This window comes from Cygnus olor, chromosome 3 (assembly GCF_009769625.2).
Source record: "Cygnus olor isolate bCygOlo1 chromosome 3, bCygOlo1.pri.v2, whole genome shotgun sequence".
NCBI lineage: Eukaryota > Metazoa > Chordata > Aves > Anseriformes > Anatidae > Cygnus > Cygnus olor.
In genome coordinates this window covers 37,033,240-37,054,734 of record NC_049171.1, presented here as the reverse complement: position 1 = coordinate 37,054,734, position 21,495 = coordinate 37,033,240, and the positions used below count along the sequence as shown (strand labels likewise).

Here is a 21,495-nt window from a genome sequence, read left to right as displayed (position 1 = left end):
AAAATATCAAAGGCATGAAATCAGTTGCACCAATGAGTATCTGATGAAACTTGAATTGCCATACTTCAATACATACAATGTAGATTAGGAATAATATTCTTCCTGGTTTGGAGAGATGGGTTTCAAATACTATGAAAACTGAACAGCAAGGAATAAAGCAATCTGGGAAATTGGGGTTGAAATCTCACCATGGGACTTCCAGTGTACTAAAAGAACGGGTAATCTAGCACTAGTCTGAACCCTGAACTCAAACTAAATGATATGATATAAGAAGCCTTGCTAGGAGCTTTGCAGGCACTGATCATTAGCAGCAGGGTTTGCAACAGTATTTGTGTTCCCCTGAGTCAGCAGTACCAGTAGGTTTGCAGTGTGAAGCTTCATTGGTGAGTTGATGCTAGAGTATCCCACTCCATCAGACTCAGCATGGTTGGTTAGCTTCCCTAGTGGCCAAAATTTTGCTTGGATGAGAGTTTGATGGCTTGAATAAAACAGATGTTGGCAATTGCTGGAAGGCAATCAGAATACTTGGCAGAGGCTAGCTTGTCACTTTGCAGAGTATGGTTTTCTGCTTTTTTCTGGAGCCTTGCAAACCACATGCTAGACCCCTAAAACTGTTTTTAATACTTGTAATTTTGCTATTTTGATCATATTTACTTCTCTCTGGAAAACAATTTGAAGTAAGTTTTGCAAGGGTGGGTTCATATCTAGTAGTCAGTAAGGTCCTTGTGCTCATAAAAATTCATCTCTTCAGGTTGTCAAACATTTGTTGAAGCAGTTGACAGTTCTAGTCCACTAGAGAGGGAGTATACCAGCAGCCTGGACTAGTGCTACAAATGGTATTGGACGTCAGCCTTGGAAGACTTGACCATATCACCATGAATATACATGGAATACTAGAACAGTGTTTTCTATGCTGCTGGAAATTGCACGGTGCCTCTGAGGTTTGCAATTTATTCCTAGGCATAGTATATAGCAAATGGCGTCAACATTACCACTGACTGCCAGACTAACCAAGTCTAAATACCCTCCTGCTCCTCCTCCCTGTCCAGAGTAATGTGATTTCATGCTTTGTTTTAGATTGTATCTGTATCTCAACTTAGTTTAATGAAAGGAATTGGATGCTGAAAAGCCCTGATGTCGTGCTAATGTTGTATATTTGTATAATCTGTACTCTGGCCATTCGAACTGAGACAGTATGTCAGTTGGCTTGCTGGAGTTTTTTTTTTCTTTCTTTCTTTTTTTTCTTCTACCTATTGATAAAAATCAAAGGTGTATATTTGCAGAGGGGATAGTGTGAGTACACAGGCATGGCCATGCTTGAAGGCCACCAGGAAAGTACGCCCTGCTCCTAATGTGTAATGAGAACTGCAAGTTGCTGACAGGATGTGTCTGCAGCTTGAGTCTGACTCGTTATGGTCAACCTTTTCTTTGGTCATAAGCCAATATGCGAAATTACCACAGGTAGAAAGCAAGTTGGCAGGAACTCCTGATGCTGTAGTTGGGCCACAGGCAGTTGAGCTGTGTACTTTGCCAAGGTGGCTTTAATTTCTCTTTACTGTCTTAAGAAAGGAGTGAAAAAGAAAGCAGTGTTTTGGGTTTTTTTGGTCCCCCCACCCCCCTATAGGTGTTTAGGAGACTAGGTTATGGCTGAGATGTGAAACACAGGTAAGGGTAGATTGAGAGTTTGGCGTTCACTTGAGCTAAGATTGTTCTACCAACTATTTAAAGGACCAAAGAACATACCCTTTCAAGAAAGTGCCTTAAACTTTGCTAAAGAGGTGGGATAAGACCATGGCACAACAACTGACAGTGTACTTGATAACTTCAAACTGAATCTTGGCTTGGCACAAGCATGGATGACACAATGGCAGCGGATGCTTCCACAGCAGATGGTCAGCTGTTAGCCTGCAGAGACTGGCAGGCTCTTGTGGCTCTGGCATAGTTTCTTTTTATCACTTAAGTCTATCTGATAATTTACAGAATGTTCTAAAATGGTACTCCACAGAAACGAGAGGAAGACATGACTGCTCAAAGCATGAATAAAACATACTGACTTGTCGCCCACACCCTTAAAATTTATGCAAGTCAACAAGTTTCTGGGGAGGTCCTCAAAATGAGGCAGTGATCTTGCCATAGTGCAGGACTTTGCTAGCTAGAGAATGCATCTTTACACGTAATTAAAGAGCCCACATAGATACAATTAAGTGAGAGTTCAAACTCTTTTTAAAAGGATTCTTCCTTTCACTTCTCATTTTGGAGAGTGTAGGACTTACATGAAAGGGGGAAGCCAGCTGGCCTGTTTCCTGACTCTGAAGGCTGCTGTTTCTCATTATATAGAGGTTGAATATAGACACAAGCTTTAACAAATCATTGCATTGGTTCTTTAGCAACCCTGGAGTTTTAAAACCCAACCTTTTCAAATCGAGGCTTGGGTTTGGAGCTTACTGCATGATTCTGGAATCCAAAGTACAGTAATTTTGCCTATAGCTCTTAATCCAACTTTTATAGCTTCATTTAAACCCATTTATAGGAGAATGTACATTCTGCTAAGGGGCAGCAAGCCAGAGGAAGTCAGCATATCCAGTGTGCCAGTATTTTGAAAACATGTACAATTTATCATGAGTGATGCCTAGTTTCTGGCTCCTAAAACAGAAAACTATTTTCATATGTGAGCCTTGCCTATGACTTTCTTATGTGTTTCTTCATTCTAAGCCATGTTGAGTCTTCCTGGCTTTGCTAAGCTTTATTCAAATGTTGAATCGTTCTGCTATTTGTGAATGGCAAGAGTATTAACAGGCAAAAGTTACAAAGTTTACAGTAGGTGATCTTAAAGAACTTCCTCCTGTTTACCCTGAGGCTGGAAGATGCTTAGGCAGTATTATGAAAAGTTACCTTTCAAAACTCACCTCCGTAGTGTGCTTAGGAGTATAATTGACACTTCTTGGTATTCCAGTCTAGAGATGTGACTCTGCACGAAGCTTTGCTGACTGGATTTAAGCCTGCCTGACAGGTTCCAACTTCCCCACTCATCAGTAGCTTGATACGAGATTTCCACTGCCAGTGGCAAATGCATCTTCCAGATGCAGTGGTGGCTTTGAGCTGTTAGATAGCAACTTACTACTGTCAGTTTCCTTTGAATGTTAGTAGTCCTAACTGCATCTTCCAGCTCTCAGGTGGATATTCCATTCAGTTTATTAGCAGAATTTTTTGCAACATTGAGAGATCTGCAGTATGTGAAAGGTTGCAGGTTTATGTTGAAATGTCAAGTCTACTGCTAGTTTGTTTCTCAACATTTCTGAGACTTAAACTCCCCTGTCTGGCTGGCAGAAGGAGAGGATTTGTGTTTAACTTGTGTGGTGTAAGAAAATGATCACCAAGGAATTGCGTGTTTAGTTTCATCCTGTTGCATTTGTTCTTTTAGCACAGAGAGGGTGCTCCTTCTAACCCCAACGGATGTCAGTCAGCTTTGTAAAACCTGTTTTAAGATGCAGCATTCGCATATGAGGCAGCCTTCTGCTTTTAGGAACTCTTACTGTCTTTTTATTAGTTGCCTTACAGATAAGGGACAAAATGGACTGAAATGTTTACACCCATATTATAAAGTACTTGCTAATGCAACTATGCTTCAATATGCCTCAAGGAGAGTATAAAGTCATACTGTTGCACTGACTGCATGGACAAGTTTGCATAACACTTGGTATTCTTTTCCTGTAGATATGTCCACTTTTTCACTGGGACTATCTACATAGCTGTGCACATTTCATTCACAATTAAGAATTTCAGCCCATTCTCAGCATCCGGTGATTGCCAACTCAATGGAGCACAGGCACTTTGGTCTTGTTTGGTTATTTTTCAGGCTGTCTATACTGAAGGTTATATCATCTTGTGACATCCACTGACAAAATATCTGGACTCTTAAAAGAATCCTGCTGAAGCAGCTGAAAAAGTGTGGCACCCTATCTGGGTATTGGAAGTTAGGTCAGCCACTGGGGCTGTCAGCCACTGGGGCTGCATACTCAGCTGACCTGTTTCTATCAGGCACGCAGTAGCTAATTAACATACCACTGAAGTTGCTTGCACATTCTCATCCCCACCCTCATTTTTTTCTATGTATTCAGTGTGTAACAGCTGAGCAATGGAGCTAAAACATCAGGCTGCTTCCAACATATTTTCAGTCTAATTCAGACTTGCAGTGAATTACAAACTGCTGTTCTGGGCAGGGTTGATAGGCTAGTGAAAATTTTGCTTCTAGACGTTTATTAAAAGCAAATGTTTTTCTCAGGAAAGAAGATCTTCTTGGGGGTGGAAAGCACTAAAGAGAGTTTATTCTTCTCAGAATAAAAATGATGGCAGCATGGCAACTCAAATAGCTCGTGCACCATGCCTCCATTGATTACCACTTTCTACCAGATATGGTTGGAGTATACGATCAGCACAACATGTAAAGGCTAATTAGAAAATGCTCTAGGGCAGAGATTACAGTAAATGACCCCATACCACTGTGGCAAACACAGAACCCTTCCTTTTCCAGTGTAGCTGTGCTGTTCCGGATAAAAGCTGCAGCTGGTGGTTATTGATAGTTCAGTAAACAGCCAAATAATAAGAGTAACGAATTGATATAGCCAACAGGTAATGTTAGGTGTTGTTCAAACTCTTGGAAGGATATTCACAGCTGGAATTCTGGTATTCAGTTACAGCAGTAACTGTACTAGGCCTTATCAGCTTCTATACTTCTAAGAAATAATCTTGCAGCAATATATCCCCATAAAGCTTGTTTTTGTGTATGCAACAAGACCGAGGATTTTGTATAGGGCAGTACAGAGACCAATGGGGCTGTGGTTGTGAATGTGTGCTGTGGTTGTGACTGCAGTAAATGAATGTGTGTTTTGGTTAAGGCTTCTAGGCTTGAACTGATGAAGGAGCTGGCTTGTAGAATGAGGTATGAAGCTTGCCATGATGGACAAAAGTTATTTTTTATCCAAAAGTTAGTTAGCAAAAAATAGTTAACACAAGGCTTTCGAGTTCTAACAGTAGTAGTGGTTTTTTGTTTTGTTTTGTTTTTTTCCCCATCTAAGATGCTATATTAAGACAGGATGGGGAATGGCATTTCTCCAAAGCAATTGCCTTTATGAACTAACCTTATCACTTGGTGTCGACCAAATACAAGTGGCATTTTTGTATATCTTAAGCTGTTGAGAGCTGTCCAAGACATGTCCAAGAAATGTCCAAGAAATCCAAAGGCGATATGTTGCTCTGCTGCTATTTGTAGTGAATCAGTAAAACAGAGCAGTGGTACTTTCAGCTCCAGAATAACTTGGTATTTCTTGTTGACACAAGGAAAATTGCTCATTACTTGTATTTTTCTACTAAAGACACGTATCTGTTGAACTAGTTGTGGACAGGATTTGTGTGAAGGGAAGCACTGAAATGGGAGTTCTGGGAGGCAGGAAGGGAACATAAAAGCAGAGATTTCTCCTCTTCCCCTTTCTTTGCTGAACCTGCATTCTTGCCTGAGACAAATTCTTTGGTAATTCAAAGTAAGTGAATTCTGTACAAGGAGGGTTCAAGAGTGAGGTTCTTAATTCTTTGGACAGGCAAAAAGATTCCTTTCTTAATCATTAAGGCTATTCCCACTGTGAAGTCACTTGACAAAGCTGCTGTGGCTGTGGTCTGGTCTGAATGTCATCTTTCAATTGCATTAACTTCAAGGAGGGAATTCAAATATAAACGCTAAAGGTGAAGCATTCTTCTGCTGCCAGTGGAGCTATGTTTTGGATTTTTTTTTTTTTAAACAGAAAGTATTCGCAGTTCATGGAACATTAAGTTGATTATTGCAAGAATTTTCAACACAGTATTATCACACCTTTTCCCCATTTTTAGTACTTAGGGTAGCCAAGCAACTTAGGGTTACATCCTTTCAGATCTAATAGAAAATTACCTGACAGTTGGCTTTTATTTCCACTTTCCAAGAGAATTGCACCTGAACCTCTCAGGAGGAAAAGCCCTATATATATATATATCATTGAGAACTGAAAGGGACAAAAATCCAATGTAGCTGTTTTAATATTGTTAATAAGCTAGGGTGGATTTTTCCCAGATAACTTATAGGCTTGGTATGCTGGGGAAGGAAGGGTACAGACTGTATGATAGTGCCTTGGAATAAGATGCAGCAACGTATATGGGCAGTAGATTTTTCAGTCTTGGTTTCAAAATCAAGATTTGGTGATTTAGAAAGTGGTGCTCTTCTGTATTTGAAAAGGAATAGCAGGATAAGAAGATGATTCTAAGGCTAATTAAACTCTTAATTTGAGAAATACTTGTAGGAAGGTCTGAGAGAAGTCCGCTTGTACTCTGTACTCTGTCTCTCTGCAGACTCTTCATATAGGGAAGACAAAACTGTTTCTTTTATGCAAAACTCTTAATACTATGAGTAGTGTGAGTATGCCTATGAGGAGGCAGACAAAGAAATTGGATAACAGTTGTCTTGGTGAAGGATGAATTTGGGTGGTGGTATTTTAGGGAAGGAGGTCTGTGAGGTAAGGCTGGAGAGAGGACATAGTAATCTCCTGAAGTATTTGTAGTCACATAGGCTATGTGCATTAGAGGGAATGTCTTTATAGTACCTGGAGAACACATGTTTTGTGGAAGATTTAGGTTTATAGAGTTGGCATAGGCATGAAAGAGTGTAGACAATCTCTGGAAGATGATGGACTTCAATAATGCTGCTGGGTTGAAGGTGAGATGCACTTAACTCTTGAGGCAGACTTCTGAAGAGGAAGGAGGAGACAGCATGAGTTGCAGTTCTTCATAGGGTCATATTATGTTGTATGTTTGGAGATAGAGCAAGCTAGGGGTGAAAAGAGTAGTAGATGCTAAACTTTATGCCCAGAAATAACTTTCTGACTCTCATTTTTGGAATTGCTTGATAGTTGGAGCTAATAATATTAAAATCATCTCAAGTTCTCATGAGCAATTTCTGGAGAAACAGAAGCCAATAAATTTGTTCTGCTTTTCAGTGCTGTTTTGTGGCCAGCCTTCTGCAGACCGGGAAGTTCAGCTCTTGTGTTGGTTAGCACAACAGTGTAGTAGCTTCCTGACAAGGTTTAATGTCTTGCAAGGGTGGACTTCTACTGTTACTTGGCCACTTAGCTTTTTTGTTGAGGCTTTTAAACTTTTACTTTAAGACACTTCTTTCCATTCTTGACTAGCCCAGATTTGGAACAGTCCTTCATTTCCGTTTCTGTAGGTTCAATGTGTTCAAATTCTTATAAGCAAGAAAAATTACTTCTGAAGACTATTGTAGTGTTCAATGGAATGGTAAGAAAGGTTGGGGGGGAGAGGGGTAGGGTTACTGTCAGAGAGATTCAGCAAAATTTAGGAACTGAATGTGTGACACAGCTCAGATGTTGAGGCAGCTCGCATGTTAATTCAACCTGGAATTGGTAGCTCTTGCTATGCTGGCACCAACATCCCCCTGAACAGAGTTCTTGTGCTACACTGCTGTTTCACTATATACTGGAATGTAAATTCTGAATAATTTACTTAGAACTGGGAAATCCCAAGTCTGTCTATTAAAGAATTGAAAGTTAAAAAGAAAAAATAAATAAAATAAAAATCGGAGATTCAGAATAAAATCTGAAAATGTAAAGGAATGAAGAAGGTCTTTTAAGGTGTTGTAGATTCTCTCTCATTCCAACAACAACAACAACATAACAAACCAAAACATTAAAATTAGGAAGTAGTTTTTAATGAGGCTACAGTCTGAAATTCTGAATACAGTGAAACTTTTTGTTATTCTCTTTTTTTTTTCCCCAAAAAAACTTAACAAACACCAAAATTAGCCATATCTTTCAAAGATCATGAGGAGCTAAGTTGTCTTAACTTCCACCTTTCTCAGTGAACTCTCCCTATCTTCCTCAAGTTGATAGACTTGTCTTGTTAGTAATGAAGGTGTTAGTCATGCTCTAGCCTTACTTCTCTTCCCTGATTAAACTGCAGATATCTCAAGACTGGGTTAAAAAGTTGGCTAGTCAAGGAGTTTAAAGGCTGCTGTTCAAATTTAAGATATTGTCAAAGAATTGACATCCTTTTTTTTTTCTTTTCTTTTTTTTTCTTCTGTTGCACATCAGTTTTTCATCTGAAAGTCCAAATTACACATATAATTTAAACGAGGATCTCTGGACTGAGTGTTCAAAATATCAGCTAGTAAGATGTGAAAAGAAGAAGTCATGTACCTTGATTTGGCAATTTGTACCAAAAATTTGGCAAAACTTGTTCCTGCAGTAAAAAATTAATTCAAGGGAAAGGTATAGGTCTTTACTCTCCAACAACTACACTTGTCTGAAAGTAGCACTGAAAGCACTTGCTGCTATTGCTGTAGAATTCCCAGACTCTTACTCTGTCTGTAACTTGTATCCAAGCTCAATTTCTGGGTTTGGTTATTAGCTGTCATTGTACTTGTTATGGATGTTTGCGGTAGTAGAAACTTCATCAGGAAGTTGCCTTTAATCCTCATTCATCCTACTTCTGTGTATCCCAACCAGAATCAACTTTGCAAAACTGTTTAATAGGGCTGCCAATGGGCTGTTCTTCATCCAGTAGTTTTTATTATTACCTCTTTCATATTAACAAGTCCACCTGGGACTTGCTTAGAAGACTGAACTTCATTGCCACTTTGAAAACTAAGATTGTGTGCTGACAGTAAATGTCTGAATAAGCATATCTTATGAAAATGTAGTTTCTAGATTTTTTTTCTTTTTCTTTTTCCTCATATCTATTCTTCACTGTCACATTGCAAACAAGTTCATTTTGCTGACTCTTATCTTAAAATTCCATTTAGCCACCATACAAACTCTGCTCAGAATTCAGTAAGTTTAGCTATGCTTGTCAGTAGCTCCGGATACTGACAATTGCTAATTAAGAGAAGGCTTTGCAGTGTTGTAGAAAGAAAACTGGGAAACTTGAATTCCTTAACTCTGCATGATGACTGAACAGAATTAACTAGCTAACTTACCCATTTATTTATTTCCCCTCCCCCTTCAGAAGACAAGTAAAATCTTCATGTGTGGTTTAATTCTTTTTTCATTTGCTCACTGAAAGTAGTACACTTAAATTTAATCATACCTCCCTCCTCGGCATACTATAATTACTCATGTCCTAAAACATTTTGAGCTGCATACTCAGATGCTGTACCCTCCAGCAATTCAGAGCGGATCAGAAATGACTGAGTGCTTTTAGAAGCAGTGCTGCAGCAGCGTATATGAATCGTGTGTTTCAGCCAGCCATGCCAGCATTGCTGTGGGTGGACTCATCTGAGGTTTCATTATCTAACACCCACAGACAGAATACACAACTTATACCACCTCTCTTCCGTAGTGAGCTATGTACTGCAACTTAAGACTGAGAGCTTGCAAATTTGATGCATTTTTCCCTTACGCTAAGGACAAAAGCTATTGTCTGAAGCAAAACCTGAGTGTGGTAAAGAGCAAGCAAGCTGCTTGTGGCTTGTTTCTAGGCTTTTACTGATCAAAGTCTTCTATAATTCATTAATCTGCATTGCAGAATAAAAGATTATTTGCCTGTTTTTGCAGCAAGATCAAGGAGAATTGTTAGAGCTCTGTGAGCTTGAATTGCTGTCATTCAATAGTATGACTTTACTACTGCAATACTTAGTCTGCAGAAGTGCTTCCTTCAAGGGTAGTATTGCTGAGACTACAGAAGTTAACCATGCATTTCAGAAGGTGTTCAAAAAAAAAAAAAAAAAAAAAAACTCCAAAAAATTAAGAAACACTTAAAAATTAAACTTGGTTTCTCTGTAGCTGTAAACAGGTTATTCCACTGACAGGAAACTGAAGAAAACTTGCAACTTTTATGCCCATTCAAAAAGACAATTTTAAACACAAGTACTATGGTTTTCCTAGGCTTCTGATTGAGCTATAGATTTCTTCTATCTAAAGGAGTCTGTTTAACAGAAGTTAAAAAAAAAATCATTTGCCAAAGCTTCACGAAAAATTACTAAACTTCTGAATGCTTGTAGTACTGCAGAGTATGTATCGGATCACAGAAGGTGGTTCTCAGAAGCTGACGCAACTCAGTCTGTTTTGGCTGGTGTCCTCTGGACTTTTCTTGCCCTGCAGAAGCAGTTTCGGCAGTTCCACAGCAGCCTGAACCTTGGCGTTCTGCTCTTAGCAGCATTAATGTCCTCTGTTATATAAGGTTGTGCTGGGGAGGGAAAGCAAGTGGAAACCCTACTGACCTGGTGAACTGAACTACTGTAGTGTTTGCATCAGGTGCACGTAGTTGAGGTGTGCAAGGATCAGTCGCAGAATAGCATGTTTACCTCTAGGGTAGAAAATCTGTTGTCACTGAATGACTTGAATAGTGAAATAAACATTTCTAGTCGGGGGCAGGGGAGGGAGAAATATGTGGAAGATTATTAACAATGGTTACTCAGCAAAAGGTAAAAGATGACCATTTTCATTAGTAATGGAGATACCGATTAGTCTAGGAGTTGAACTTTTTAATTTTTAACTTCTCTTACTTAGGTCTTCAAAGGTTAAGTTTCAGCTCTACAATTAGGTCTTTGTTTTGTGCTGTTTGTGTTGCATGAAGTCAGGGCTGTGTATGGTATCACAGAGGTTTTAGTCATGCAGTTGTGGTATGCAGTTTCCAACTGCATCACAAAATCTAGGTAATAGTTTGTAGAAAGTCATTGCCAGATACCTAGCAAGTGTCTGTATGTAACAGGTGTAATAAATTGAAGATCCTTTCAATAGAGGTGGGATAGAGATGCTAGTGGCTCTACTACTTTTGATTAAGTATTTATCTTAATTTCAGGACTCATGCTTCAGTAGAAGCCAATATCTATCTTTGCTTTCTTTCCTAAAGTTGAAGAGGTATTAATGCATGCCTGAATGCACTCTTCTGCTCTCTAGGTCTGTAAAGACTCTAGGAGGTGTGTTGTAGCATGCTGATGAAACTCTAACCTCTGAGATGGCTAGAGTTTCAGTTTCTGGTGATACATCTTTTTGCTGATGTGACTGGGCTTAGTGAGCTTGCTGTACTGTCTGTAAATGGAGAATTTGATAATACTTATTAATCTAATCCAGAGACAATGAACTGTCACAATTAACTTGAAAACCCACAAGCAGTAGTCACATGGCATCGTGTACTCTACAGTCATCTGGGGTGAAGATGGAAGAGGGTTGGGGCATAGCTCAGGAAAGAATTGTTGGAAAGCTAGTATTGTTTGTTAGGAGAGATCAGTGTTATTGTCAGGATGCACTGCTACAACCTCAAAGATATAAATAATATATATTTTAAATGTAGAGTTTAAGTGCTGAACTTGCTATTTGTCACAACTATGACCTGCAGCCAGGTAGGCTGAGAGGTTGGGCATGCTGCAAACTTTTTTGTCTTGTTTGTAGCACCTAACACCTTCCTTTTGTCTCTCCTACAGACTTGATCCAAGCAACTAATGAAACAAATGTGAATATTCCTCAGATGGCTGATACGCTTTTTGAGCGAGCAACAAATAGTAGCTGGGTGGTTGTATTCAAAGCCTTAGTTACCACACATCATCTAATGGTTCATGGCAATGAGGTAAGCATAAAGCTGAAAATGTTTGTAGTACAAAGGCATCTCTCTGAACCAGTAAGGACCTGAGAAAAAAAAAAGTCAAGAATTATTATTTATGAGAAACAATCTTCCAAACTTACCTTTACCATCATGCTGATTATCTGTATCTTCGTCTATATTATCTATACCATTAAGAGCAAGCAGCAGCCTCTTAATATGGTCACAGAATTTATGGACTATCTGAAGACAGAATGATGCAGGATTAAAGACTACCTGGGACTTCTGTCAATGATGAACAAAATCTAAAAAGAAGCTCTGACAGTTTTAGCATCCTTGATGGTCCATCTCACTCTGTGCATTGAATGTGCATGATGATTGGTTATGATATTAATGACCTAGAGAGTCAAAATCATTGTTTGAGGATATGTGTACCGTCATAGTGCTTTAGTATGACTATAAAACAATTCCTCCCTGACAATATAGAAAGTATTTTCTTGCAATGAACTTCTCTGATGCTGCAGCGTAAGTTTTTTCCTCCTGTCCTCTTTTTATGTTCCAACTTTGGGCCAACATTCTGATTTGTTTTCCATGATCATTTCAGCCTTAGTCCTGGTACTCAATGTGGGGCCTACTAGTTATTAGAATTGGTTTCTGCTAAGCTGAAGGCCTAAGGCTGATGGATCAATAAGTCTGGGACTTGCCTGGATATGCTGCTTTGCAAGCAAATAAATCTCATGCTTTCTCAAATCTCTCTAAGAATTAGCTGTTCTTACCGCTCCTTCCTTCTGATCAATATTTTGTACGGAATTTGTTTTTATGTATGCATTAGGATATTTAGAAGAGATTCATGCTAAACATAATTAATCTGAATGAATGAAAAAGGTTTTGAGGAAAGTATAGTAGGCTGTGAAAAAAAATCTGGGTTTTCATGTGTGTATACTAGAGCTAGACTAGTAGTCTTCTTGCTAGGAGGTACAAAATCTTCAGATATAGCCTGTGATAAGAAATAACTTTGTGTTGCAGAGATTCATTCAGTATCTGGCATCTAGAAACACATTGTTCAACCTCAGCAATTTTCTGGACAAAAGTGGATCTCATGGTAAGCCTACTCATGCCTATTACCTTAGTAAGATCCTAAATAAGATACTATTGTTAATTTGCTTCTCCATTCATAAGAAGTTAATAATATAAAAATGATTCAGTAGCACATTTTTATAAGTACTTAATACAGGATCTCAAGTTAAATGGGAACTCCTGGATACTTTCACAACAATGTTTCTCAGTTCCTGCAAAATGAAAGGTATATTGGTGAAATCTTCTTGTTCCTTGATTTGAAGGAGGAAAAACTTGTTTTATGGAAGCTCTACTAGAGAAGAGAGAAAATTTGTAATGCAGCAGGTGTTGGTGGATATTTGTACAATGCTACAATAATGGGCAAAATAAAGGAATGCCATGTTACTTTGTCTCTTGTTGGAGGCATGTGAAACCAAAAAGACTTAAGTGTCTTTTAGAAATAGTTACACAGGGCAGGAACAAATCCCCCATAGTATTAAACCTCTGTTTCTCCAAGCAAAACATGATTTGCATGTTCAACAATACTGGTATTTGGCAAATGTGAATTCTGTTCAATGCATGCTTTTGTGTACTTTGCTGATCTCTCTAAACTTACATTAGAGTTTCGTAGATAACACATCAGTGTCATAGATAATGAATCATCAGAAAATGGTAGTAATAAGCCTGAGCTGGCAGAGATGCTTAACATAGAGAGATATTAAGGAAAAATACAGTTGATGACTAAGTTGAGGGATGTGGATTTTAAGGAAGGTAGCAAAAAAGGACCCATACCAAAGAGGATAATCAGTTACCTTCTGCATACATTTCAGTAACTTAGAAGAAGAAACATTGAATGAAAAAACAGAGTGTAATTCTAACTGTTCAGAAATTTTATAGACTTCAAGGCTATTGACGTTTGAGGCTGCTTGCCCAATATCATGTGCCTTGAATATCTCTGGTGTAACAACTTCACTAATATCTGTGGATGCCGACATAATTTCTTTCTTCTAGTAAATCTAGTTGGGGGAATTTTGAGGGTCCATGTAAGAACTGGTGGGACTGATGTATGTAGAAAAATGGGAGTTGTAATCTGAAATCAATCATAGAAGCCATATACCAGTTAAGTATAATCTTTCTGTTAAATTGGCATTTTTCATGTTTACAGAGGGGGTAACTAATTTCACCATCAAGCCATGTTACCACATAACTCTGTAGTAGCCACCAGTAGGTTTCCACAGGAACCCTGCCATTGGTGCATTGCATACATCTATTGGTAGTAGAGAGCAGTAGTAGATTGTTTCAATGCTGCACTACTGTATTTTCTTCAGAGGCAGTAAGAAGACTTCTGATGCCAGTTCTGTATGTGGAGTTGTATATTGTAGGGTATGCTGACTGTATGTTACTGTTTACTAAAGAACCTCCAAACAAGCATACAAACTAAATGTAAAATTTACCTATTTTGTTTGTTTGTTTGCAGGTTATGACATGTCCACCTTTATAAGGCGATATAGCAGATACTTGAATGAAAAAGCGTTTTCCTACAGACAAATGGCATTTGACTTTGCAAGAGTGAAAAAAGGGTAAGCAAAGTTTAGATACGTAAATTGGTTGGGTTGCCAGACCCATAAAAATCCTATTTATGGCATTATGCTTAATTTTGTTTTCTTAATGACTGAAGTTATTTTTTTTAGCCACAATGAAACACCAAAATGATTGGATTTCTTAGGTATTTATAATTGGTTAAAATTACACAAGGTGAAGAGGAAAGACTGTGGGTACTAAGCCAAATATTGAAGACCAAATTAAGGTGCCTTGAAGAACTGGGAGCTTTCAGTGCTAAGTATTAAATCTGACTCTTAATGAATTGTGCTGCAGGGAAACTGTGTTTTAGAATTTGGGGAAGGAAATGCTCTGAATCTATATTTTGGATGTTTCATCACTCCAGACACTTTCCCTAAGAAAGATGTCTAATTATGAAGGAAAATCAAGTGAACACCTGAAGTTCTTAGGAGGCAACTTAGCAAATGGTTATAAACTGAACAGAACAGGGCTACAAACTCCTGTTTTTGTTTGCCACAAGGGTTGTGTTTAAAAAAAAAAATCTGAAAAATTTTAACCATGCTCAGAATAGCGTCTTGGTATTTGTTAGAACATTTCTTGGTCTCTTAACTGGGTCTTCCATAGCACTAGATTATCTCTTGAAGCACTAACTATACTGTAAGTGGCTTAACACCCGCTGAAGTTATAGTTGCTATATAGTGACTGCATACTAAAGTTGTCCCTTCTGATGATGAGTTACATATGGGATCATTCTGGCAGTTTTGGTGTATTCTGCAGCTTTGTATTCTGCTTTGGATTCTGGTAACACAGTCATCAATGCTAGGTTTTCATCTCCGGCTGTCTCAAACTGCTAGACAGTGTAGGGCCTACTGTAACAGCTTTGTAGTGTAGCTGGATGCTATTCCAGTAACAGGAACCAGAGTAATCTTTTGAATCTGTCTGGTATATGAATCACATATAAGTTTTTGACATAAAGCTGGTAGCTAGTTGGATTGATATTCCAGGCAGGCTTTGATCCAGCACAGCACAGTTGTCCTAACATCTTAGGTTCCCTTTGTCACATGGTGCCTTCACCATGTAAATGTAAGTTTGGGTTGCTGAGCTTCCTTCAATTTCCGCCTTGTAACATGTTGCTGCAAAGCCCTTCTGTACATATTATTTCCAGTTCTCAAAATAAGGTGCCTCAGAGTATAGCGTAAAATAAGTATAAACGGCGGTATGCCTTCCTGGAGAGTAGACATCATACCTGTCTGTGGCCAGAATGGGTCCACACATGATGACTGTTGAGTGGGTTTGTGATATTCAGAGATAAAAATGGTTATACATGAAAACATGAAAACTACTGTGGGCTGCAAATAAGAAATATTACATGTCCATGACTACTAGATGATCCCATTGGAATAAAAGGTCAGGACTGCTAAGGCAGTTCAAAGTCAGTGATAGCATTATGAAGAAATAATGGAATTAATTAGTACTCACGAACACAGAGGAAAGTGTCCTATGGTAAGAAGCTCTTAGCAAAGGCTGCCCTGATTTAAGTTATTGACATGCATATATTGTGGCACTTTATGGGAAAAAAGAAAACCACCCACAATCTATAGAGATTTTTTTCTTGTCTTCGGTGACCATAGACATGTCATTAAAAAATACTCTCAGCAATGAGTTGTCATTAGTTATTCATAACAAAGTTAATGCACAAAGACTCTAAGCACTTCTGCAACAGTATTTCTTGTCAAGTTTTTCAAACTCTCAGTGTCTTCTTTACACAAAAAGATCAATCTCTCACATTCATCACTCTAACATAAAAACTCTTCTTCACCTGCTGTCAGGGGTGGCGGCTGGATGAAGTGCTTTCCATGCCAGCTCTTGTGATGTTGAGGGAGGCAGGAGAATCAGGCAGTGCTCCAACTATTTGAAATGGGTTAAGCTTAAATTTAGATAGTAAATCAGTTTGGGGGGAGGGAGAGAGAGAATGCAATGGCTTCTGACCTGTATTCCCTCTTGCAGAGCTGATGGGGTAATGAGGACAATGGCTCCTGAAAAGCTACTGAAGAGTATGCCAATACTACAGGAACAAATTGATGCACTACTTGAATTTGATGTATGTATTGAAGCTGACCCAGCATTAACACTAATCAGTGATTTAAAATGCTGCACTGTAAATAACATATTTCACCTTATAGGTAATGCTTTACAGATCTTCCCATTATTTGGAAAAAAGTCCACTTTTTGGTGTCTCACTGAGATATAGTGCTGTGAAATATGGCACTTTTCTATATGTATGAAATGCGCAAATGTGGATTTTCTTGGAGGGTAACAGAATGGGAAATGAGGGCTGTTGAGGAATGTTGACTCAGAGAATGGAGTGATGCATCTTTTGCATCAGAGAGGGGAAAAAATGGAACAAAATGAGATTAAAGAAACATTTTTTCTGTCTTTTGGTAACCAGCTTCTTTTTAAGGGGAGGCCATTTAAACACCTCATGTAGTATTTTGCTTCCTTAAAACTTTCACCTGGTTTTCAGCTCTAAGTGAACTGACTAAACTTTAATCTAGTCTTTTCATAGAAATAAGTGTCTTCAATTTATTTATAATGCTATTAATGTTGGTGGGATTATTTATCTGCTTTATGAATAAAAAGAGGAATCAGTTGAAAGTACAGAGTAACATTGCAGAGAGATCTTTGAAGAATGGATCTTGAATTTTTTTCTGTTCTTGGTGGGTGGAAGGACACATTCCTAGATGTCCAGGGCCCACTTCAGCTTTCAGAGGAAAGCCTTAGAAGCACATGGTTTGGCTAATGTGTTTTTGTTACTTAAATGACTTAGGAATTGTGATAGTGGTCTTGGAAGACTTTTTCTGAAGTTTTTTTTTTTTTTTTATCAAAAGAGATCTTTTAATAAACAAGCAATTTTCTGCCCAAGTTAACATGAGAACTGGAAGGGTCTTTACTTCATTAACCTAACTGTATTACCTACTAGACCACTGAGGCTTTTTTTAAACAATGCTATGAACTCACTCCTTTTGTCCAGTTTCATTAAAGCTTTGTTAAGTGTCCTTGCCTTCCACCTCTTTGTGAAGAAGTCAAGACTAAGACTTTTACTGTTGTTGGGGATACTCTTCTGCTGTAGTGGTTTGTTCTGGATTAGTGGGAAATAAAAAAGCAAACTGTCATCTCCAAACTGAAACAGAAACAACCTTTGTTTATTTTTTGTGTGTGTGTGAAAATTTGTATTCAGTACTTGATTCCATCAATAACAGCACCAGATATCTGGTATAAAGTAAAACTGCTGATTGCATTCAATAAATTTGTTGTAACTAATTGGTATTTTATTTGTAGGTTCATCCAAATGAATTGACAAATGGTGTCATAAATGCTGCATTCATGCTTCTGTTTAAAGATCTTATCAAACTTTTTGCTTGCTACAATGATGGGGTTATTAACTTATTAGGTAAGTAAACCAGTGTCTATATTTCACATACCATGAGCAAGTGAAAAGGGAGTTTCAGATCTGCTTCACTTTTTTCTTTTTTTTTTTCTTCTTCTTCTTTGTGGTGTGTATGTGTAACTTTCATTTAAACAATACATTATTCTTGACTATTCTATTCTGAAGTGAGAAGTGAGAGAAGACTTTAAGCCATAACCTCATACACTAGTGTTCATCTGAGGCTGGATTTTCATATGTTCTTAAAATTGTATGGTTTAAAGACACTGATCACTAAGCACTGTGCTTAAAGAAACATACAGTGCTGTGTGAACCTGCATAATATGTCCAACAAGGTTAGCAAAGCGGCTTTTGCTATTTGATTTCTTTAAAAATGTCCAGATTCATCTTTCTGTTAAATATGCTATGTAGTAGTCTTATATGAAGTAATATGCTCCTGAATAACGTTACTGATCTATCTGAAAGGATGATGGTCAAAGCTGGGTCTTACCTCAGAAACTTACTTGCAGTCAACCTGAAAAGCCTGTGCAAGGCTGCAAGCATGTTCTGAAGCTCAGAAAACTAGGTGTGATCAATAACATAACACGACTTAAGCAGTCTCCGCAGGTGGCTTTGTTATGAATCCCCAAACCAGGAGTTGCCTTATACTGCAGAAAATAGAACTGACCTTGTAGAAAATAAGGTTCAACTACTAAAACCTTTGAGCACTTCAGCTGGTCTATAAAGATAGAAACTCAGATTACTTGGCCATCATGACTGTCCTAAAAGTCTGGCTGCAACTAGAAAAGGATGAAAATGAGACTGTTACAAAGACTGAAAAGGCAAACAGATGTTCCTGAAGCTCAAATGCTGGTCTTGTATCCTTGTAGTGTTATTTCATAATGATGCTTCATAAAAGTAAGTCCCGGGTATTTTAACTGAAACTATAGGCGTGGAAAGCTGATGGAGCAGATACAAATGTGTTGGGCATAACAATTGAATTGAGATTTCAGTGTCTACTGCTACTTAAAGTGTATTTTCAGGTTGAAATATGTGGCAGTTGTGCTTGTTAACAGACACTAACCAACTTAAGGGAATTACTTGAGTGGGAGAATGTATTGTTCTATGGTGGAATGAAGACAACTTGGGAGAGGAAATATATTAATATATGTTTAAGTATCTTTAAATACTTTGAATTTTAAGGTTGGTAGCTACTTTGTCTATTTATTATTTGTCTTTAAAAACCTGGTTTACGTCTCACACAACGTTGTGGCTGCTTGAGGTGCAGTTTTCCAGTCTATATAATTCTTAGGCTTCCCAGTAGGTCCAACTTCTGAATTCTACTAAGGACTAGGAACACCACTAGATCAGTGTCCAGGTAGAGAAATGTTAATAGAGTGCAATATTCTTGAAATATGATTTTCCTGAAAACTAGAGTTGCTGATGAATACAGACCTAATGTAAGATACCTTAACTGAAATTTGCCAAATTATTTCTCTAGAGAAATTTTTTGAAATGAAAAAGGGACAATGTAAAGATGCTCTTGAAATCTACAAACGATTTCTTACTCGAATGACCAGAGTATCAGAGTTTCTTAAAGTTGCAGAGGTAAGTGACTTCCAGTCTTCTGGAGTCTGACACTTAAGTATTTCGTGAATATTTTAGCATAAATATAAAATATTAATTGCACTTGTTAAGCAACTGACTCACTGTACATAAATGTGAGGCAGCATAGAAATTCTTGGATCTGCTTATTCAGCTCTTCTTGAACTAGTAAGCCCTGTGTAGGCTTTCCATATGTCTCTAATGTGCAGCCAGCCTCAACTTGCCTGGTAATGTAATGGATGACATGACTGCAACCACAGCAGTATTTCATGGAAGTGCATAATCTATGTTTCTAGAGCAGGGTTGAACATAAGAATAAGCATAAAAATTTTATAAGTCTCCTTGTTAAGCCTTTGCAGCCAACTATAAGTTACTGCAATGTGAAAATTTCCTGATTTTCATTCTAGTTATCATTCTCTTCTGTGGATAATACAAATATTACATGGTTAGTTAACTCTTTTGCTGGGTTCTTATTTGTGGTAGTTGGCTCCTTGGCATAAGATGCACATTTTCCTTGTTTCATGCTTCACTATAAAGGGCAGCAGTAATGAGTTGAATAAAATATTTGTTTCTTTGCTAGTTTATTTAATTATTTATGATGGAGCCTGCTAGACTACTGAGTGGCATGTAATGCCTGATGTGAATGTTGAGGGAGTGGTAGCATGAAGACTTCAGATCTTTGAGAAGTACTTCAAGCACCTGTAGGTCAGCTTTACAGGACGGGGATTATATTGCCTGTATTTCAGGATTAGTAGCTGCAGTGGAGCTTGCTCTACTGCAAAAGCTAAACCAACAGGCACTTTGAAAAGCCATATGTAATCAACAGGACAACTAACAGGAGACAGCAGACTGACACCTCATCTTGCTTTGAAACACTAGGAGAAAAGGGTAGAAAAACAACATTAACATTTTGCAAGCGGTGTCTTCTAGGACCTTCTCATTGGATGAATTTCAGAGGAAAACTTTGTTAGGATAGTCAGTATCTTTTGAGTAATACATGTTTGGCAGTTCACTGCTGCTGCCCTCTGAGACAAGAATACATGTCCAGAAAGCCCTGCCTGATTTGCAGTAGGGAGCATGAACTTTACCAAGGTGGAAGAGAGAGACTGCTGCAAGTTGTTGAAGGTAATGGAATAGCTATTGGAAAGATGTGGGCATCTGCACATGCTAACTTTGTAGTCTTTTTCTAAAGACAAAACACATTATAGGTTGATGAGTGCGCCACTGTTGTAGTCAAAATTAATGCCTGCTGCCATGGAACAATGTGCTTACATTTTACCTCCTTTCTTAAAAATCCACAGCAAGTTGGAATTGACAAAGGTGATATCCCTGATCTTACACAGGTGAGCCTCAAGCCTCTCTTGTAGTCTTTTTGGATCTGTGTAATAAATGTTTAGTAATTAATAAGTATACCAGGAGTCTAAATATTTGTAGAAAATCACGCCACAAAATGTTTTAAAGCCCTCCCAATTTGTAAATAAGACAAGAACTGCCAGAAGCTCTTTATGAAGACCGATATAACTAGATTAATATCTTTCATGATGGCTTCCAGCCTGCAGCTGGAGGGTGAACTGTGTTGCTCTTTCCTTGCTAAAGGACAGACTCTCACTGCCTGTAGAGCAATTTAGTCTTTGACAGCAGACTGCATAGAGATTATGTTGTGACTTGTATCATAATCTCACCTTGACACTGTCTTGGACCAGAGATGAAATTCAGAGCAGTGGTAGCACTACTGTGTTGGTCTAGGTACAGTAAACTGTAAGCTTAAATGCAGAAGCCATGATTTGATTGCTGAACTGTGTCAGTATGTAACAAAACTTGAACACCAAAATTCACCAGTGCTGCTGTTGCTTAAAATCTATTGTGCTGGCACATTTACAAAATCCTTTGCAAACGGGCTTGAGTGCCTGGCTCTGTGTTTAATATGAAAAGGATATTTACTTGGAGGAGAGAATTCATACAGAAGACTTTGGACTTGTGGCCGTTTCAATGCCAATAAAATAGGAACAGAAGAGCAACCCAAAGCAGTTGGAGCAGAAGAGCAACCCAAAGCAGTTTAGCAGTTGTAAATCTTAAGTGATAATAACCTATGACTATGAAGTTTTTGTAAAGCCTCTTGAAAACCTGGTATAAGTCAGCATCAGAGTGTTGGTTCTCTTGGTTAGAAGAGCCAGATAATAAGTCTGAAACTCAGATGTGATGTGAAGATGGAGACTGTTAATGTTTATAGCCCTGTAGCATCTGAAATCCATAAATTCTGCTCACACTTTTCGGCT

At 38.2% G+C, this 21,495-nt stretch overlaps 1 protein-coding gene across 22 annotated transcripts in view; it reads left to right on the top strand.

Moving 5' to 3' along the window:
- SNAP91 (synaptosome associated protein 91) overlaps nucleotides 1-21,495 on the top strand; it is a 71,966-nt gene that overhangs the window by 9,868 nt on the left and 40,603 nt on the right. For all 22 annotated transcript variants that reach the window (XM_040552415.1, XM_040552437.1, XM_040552431.1 and 19 more), the window contains exons 3-9: nucleotides 11,459-11,601; nucleotides 12,601-12,676; nucleotides 14,108-14,210; nucleotides 16,198-16,291; nucleotides 17,530-17,641; nucleotides 19,116-19,222; nucleotides 20,521-20,562. In XM_040552415.1, the coding sequence (XP_040408349.1) occupies nucleotides 11,459-11,601; nucleotides 12,601-12,676; nucleotides 14,108-14,210; nucleotides 16,198-16,291; nucleotides 17,530-17,641; nucleotides 19,116-19,222; nucleotides 20,521-20,562 (677 nt within the window). The remainder of the gene's footprint in view (nucleotides 1-11,458; nucleotides 11,602-12,600; nucleotides 12,677-14,107; nucleotides 14,211-16,197; nucleotides 16,292-17,529; nucleotides 17,642-19,115; nucleotides 19,223-20,520; nucleotides 20,563-21,495) is intronic.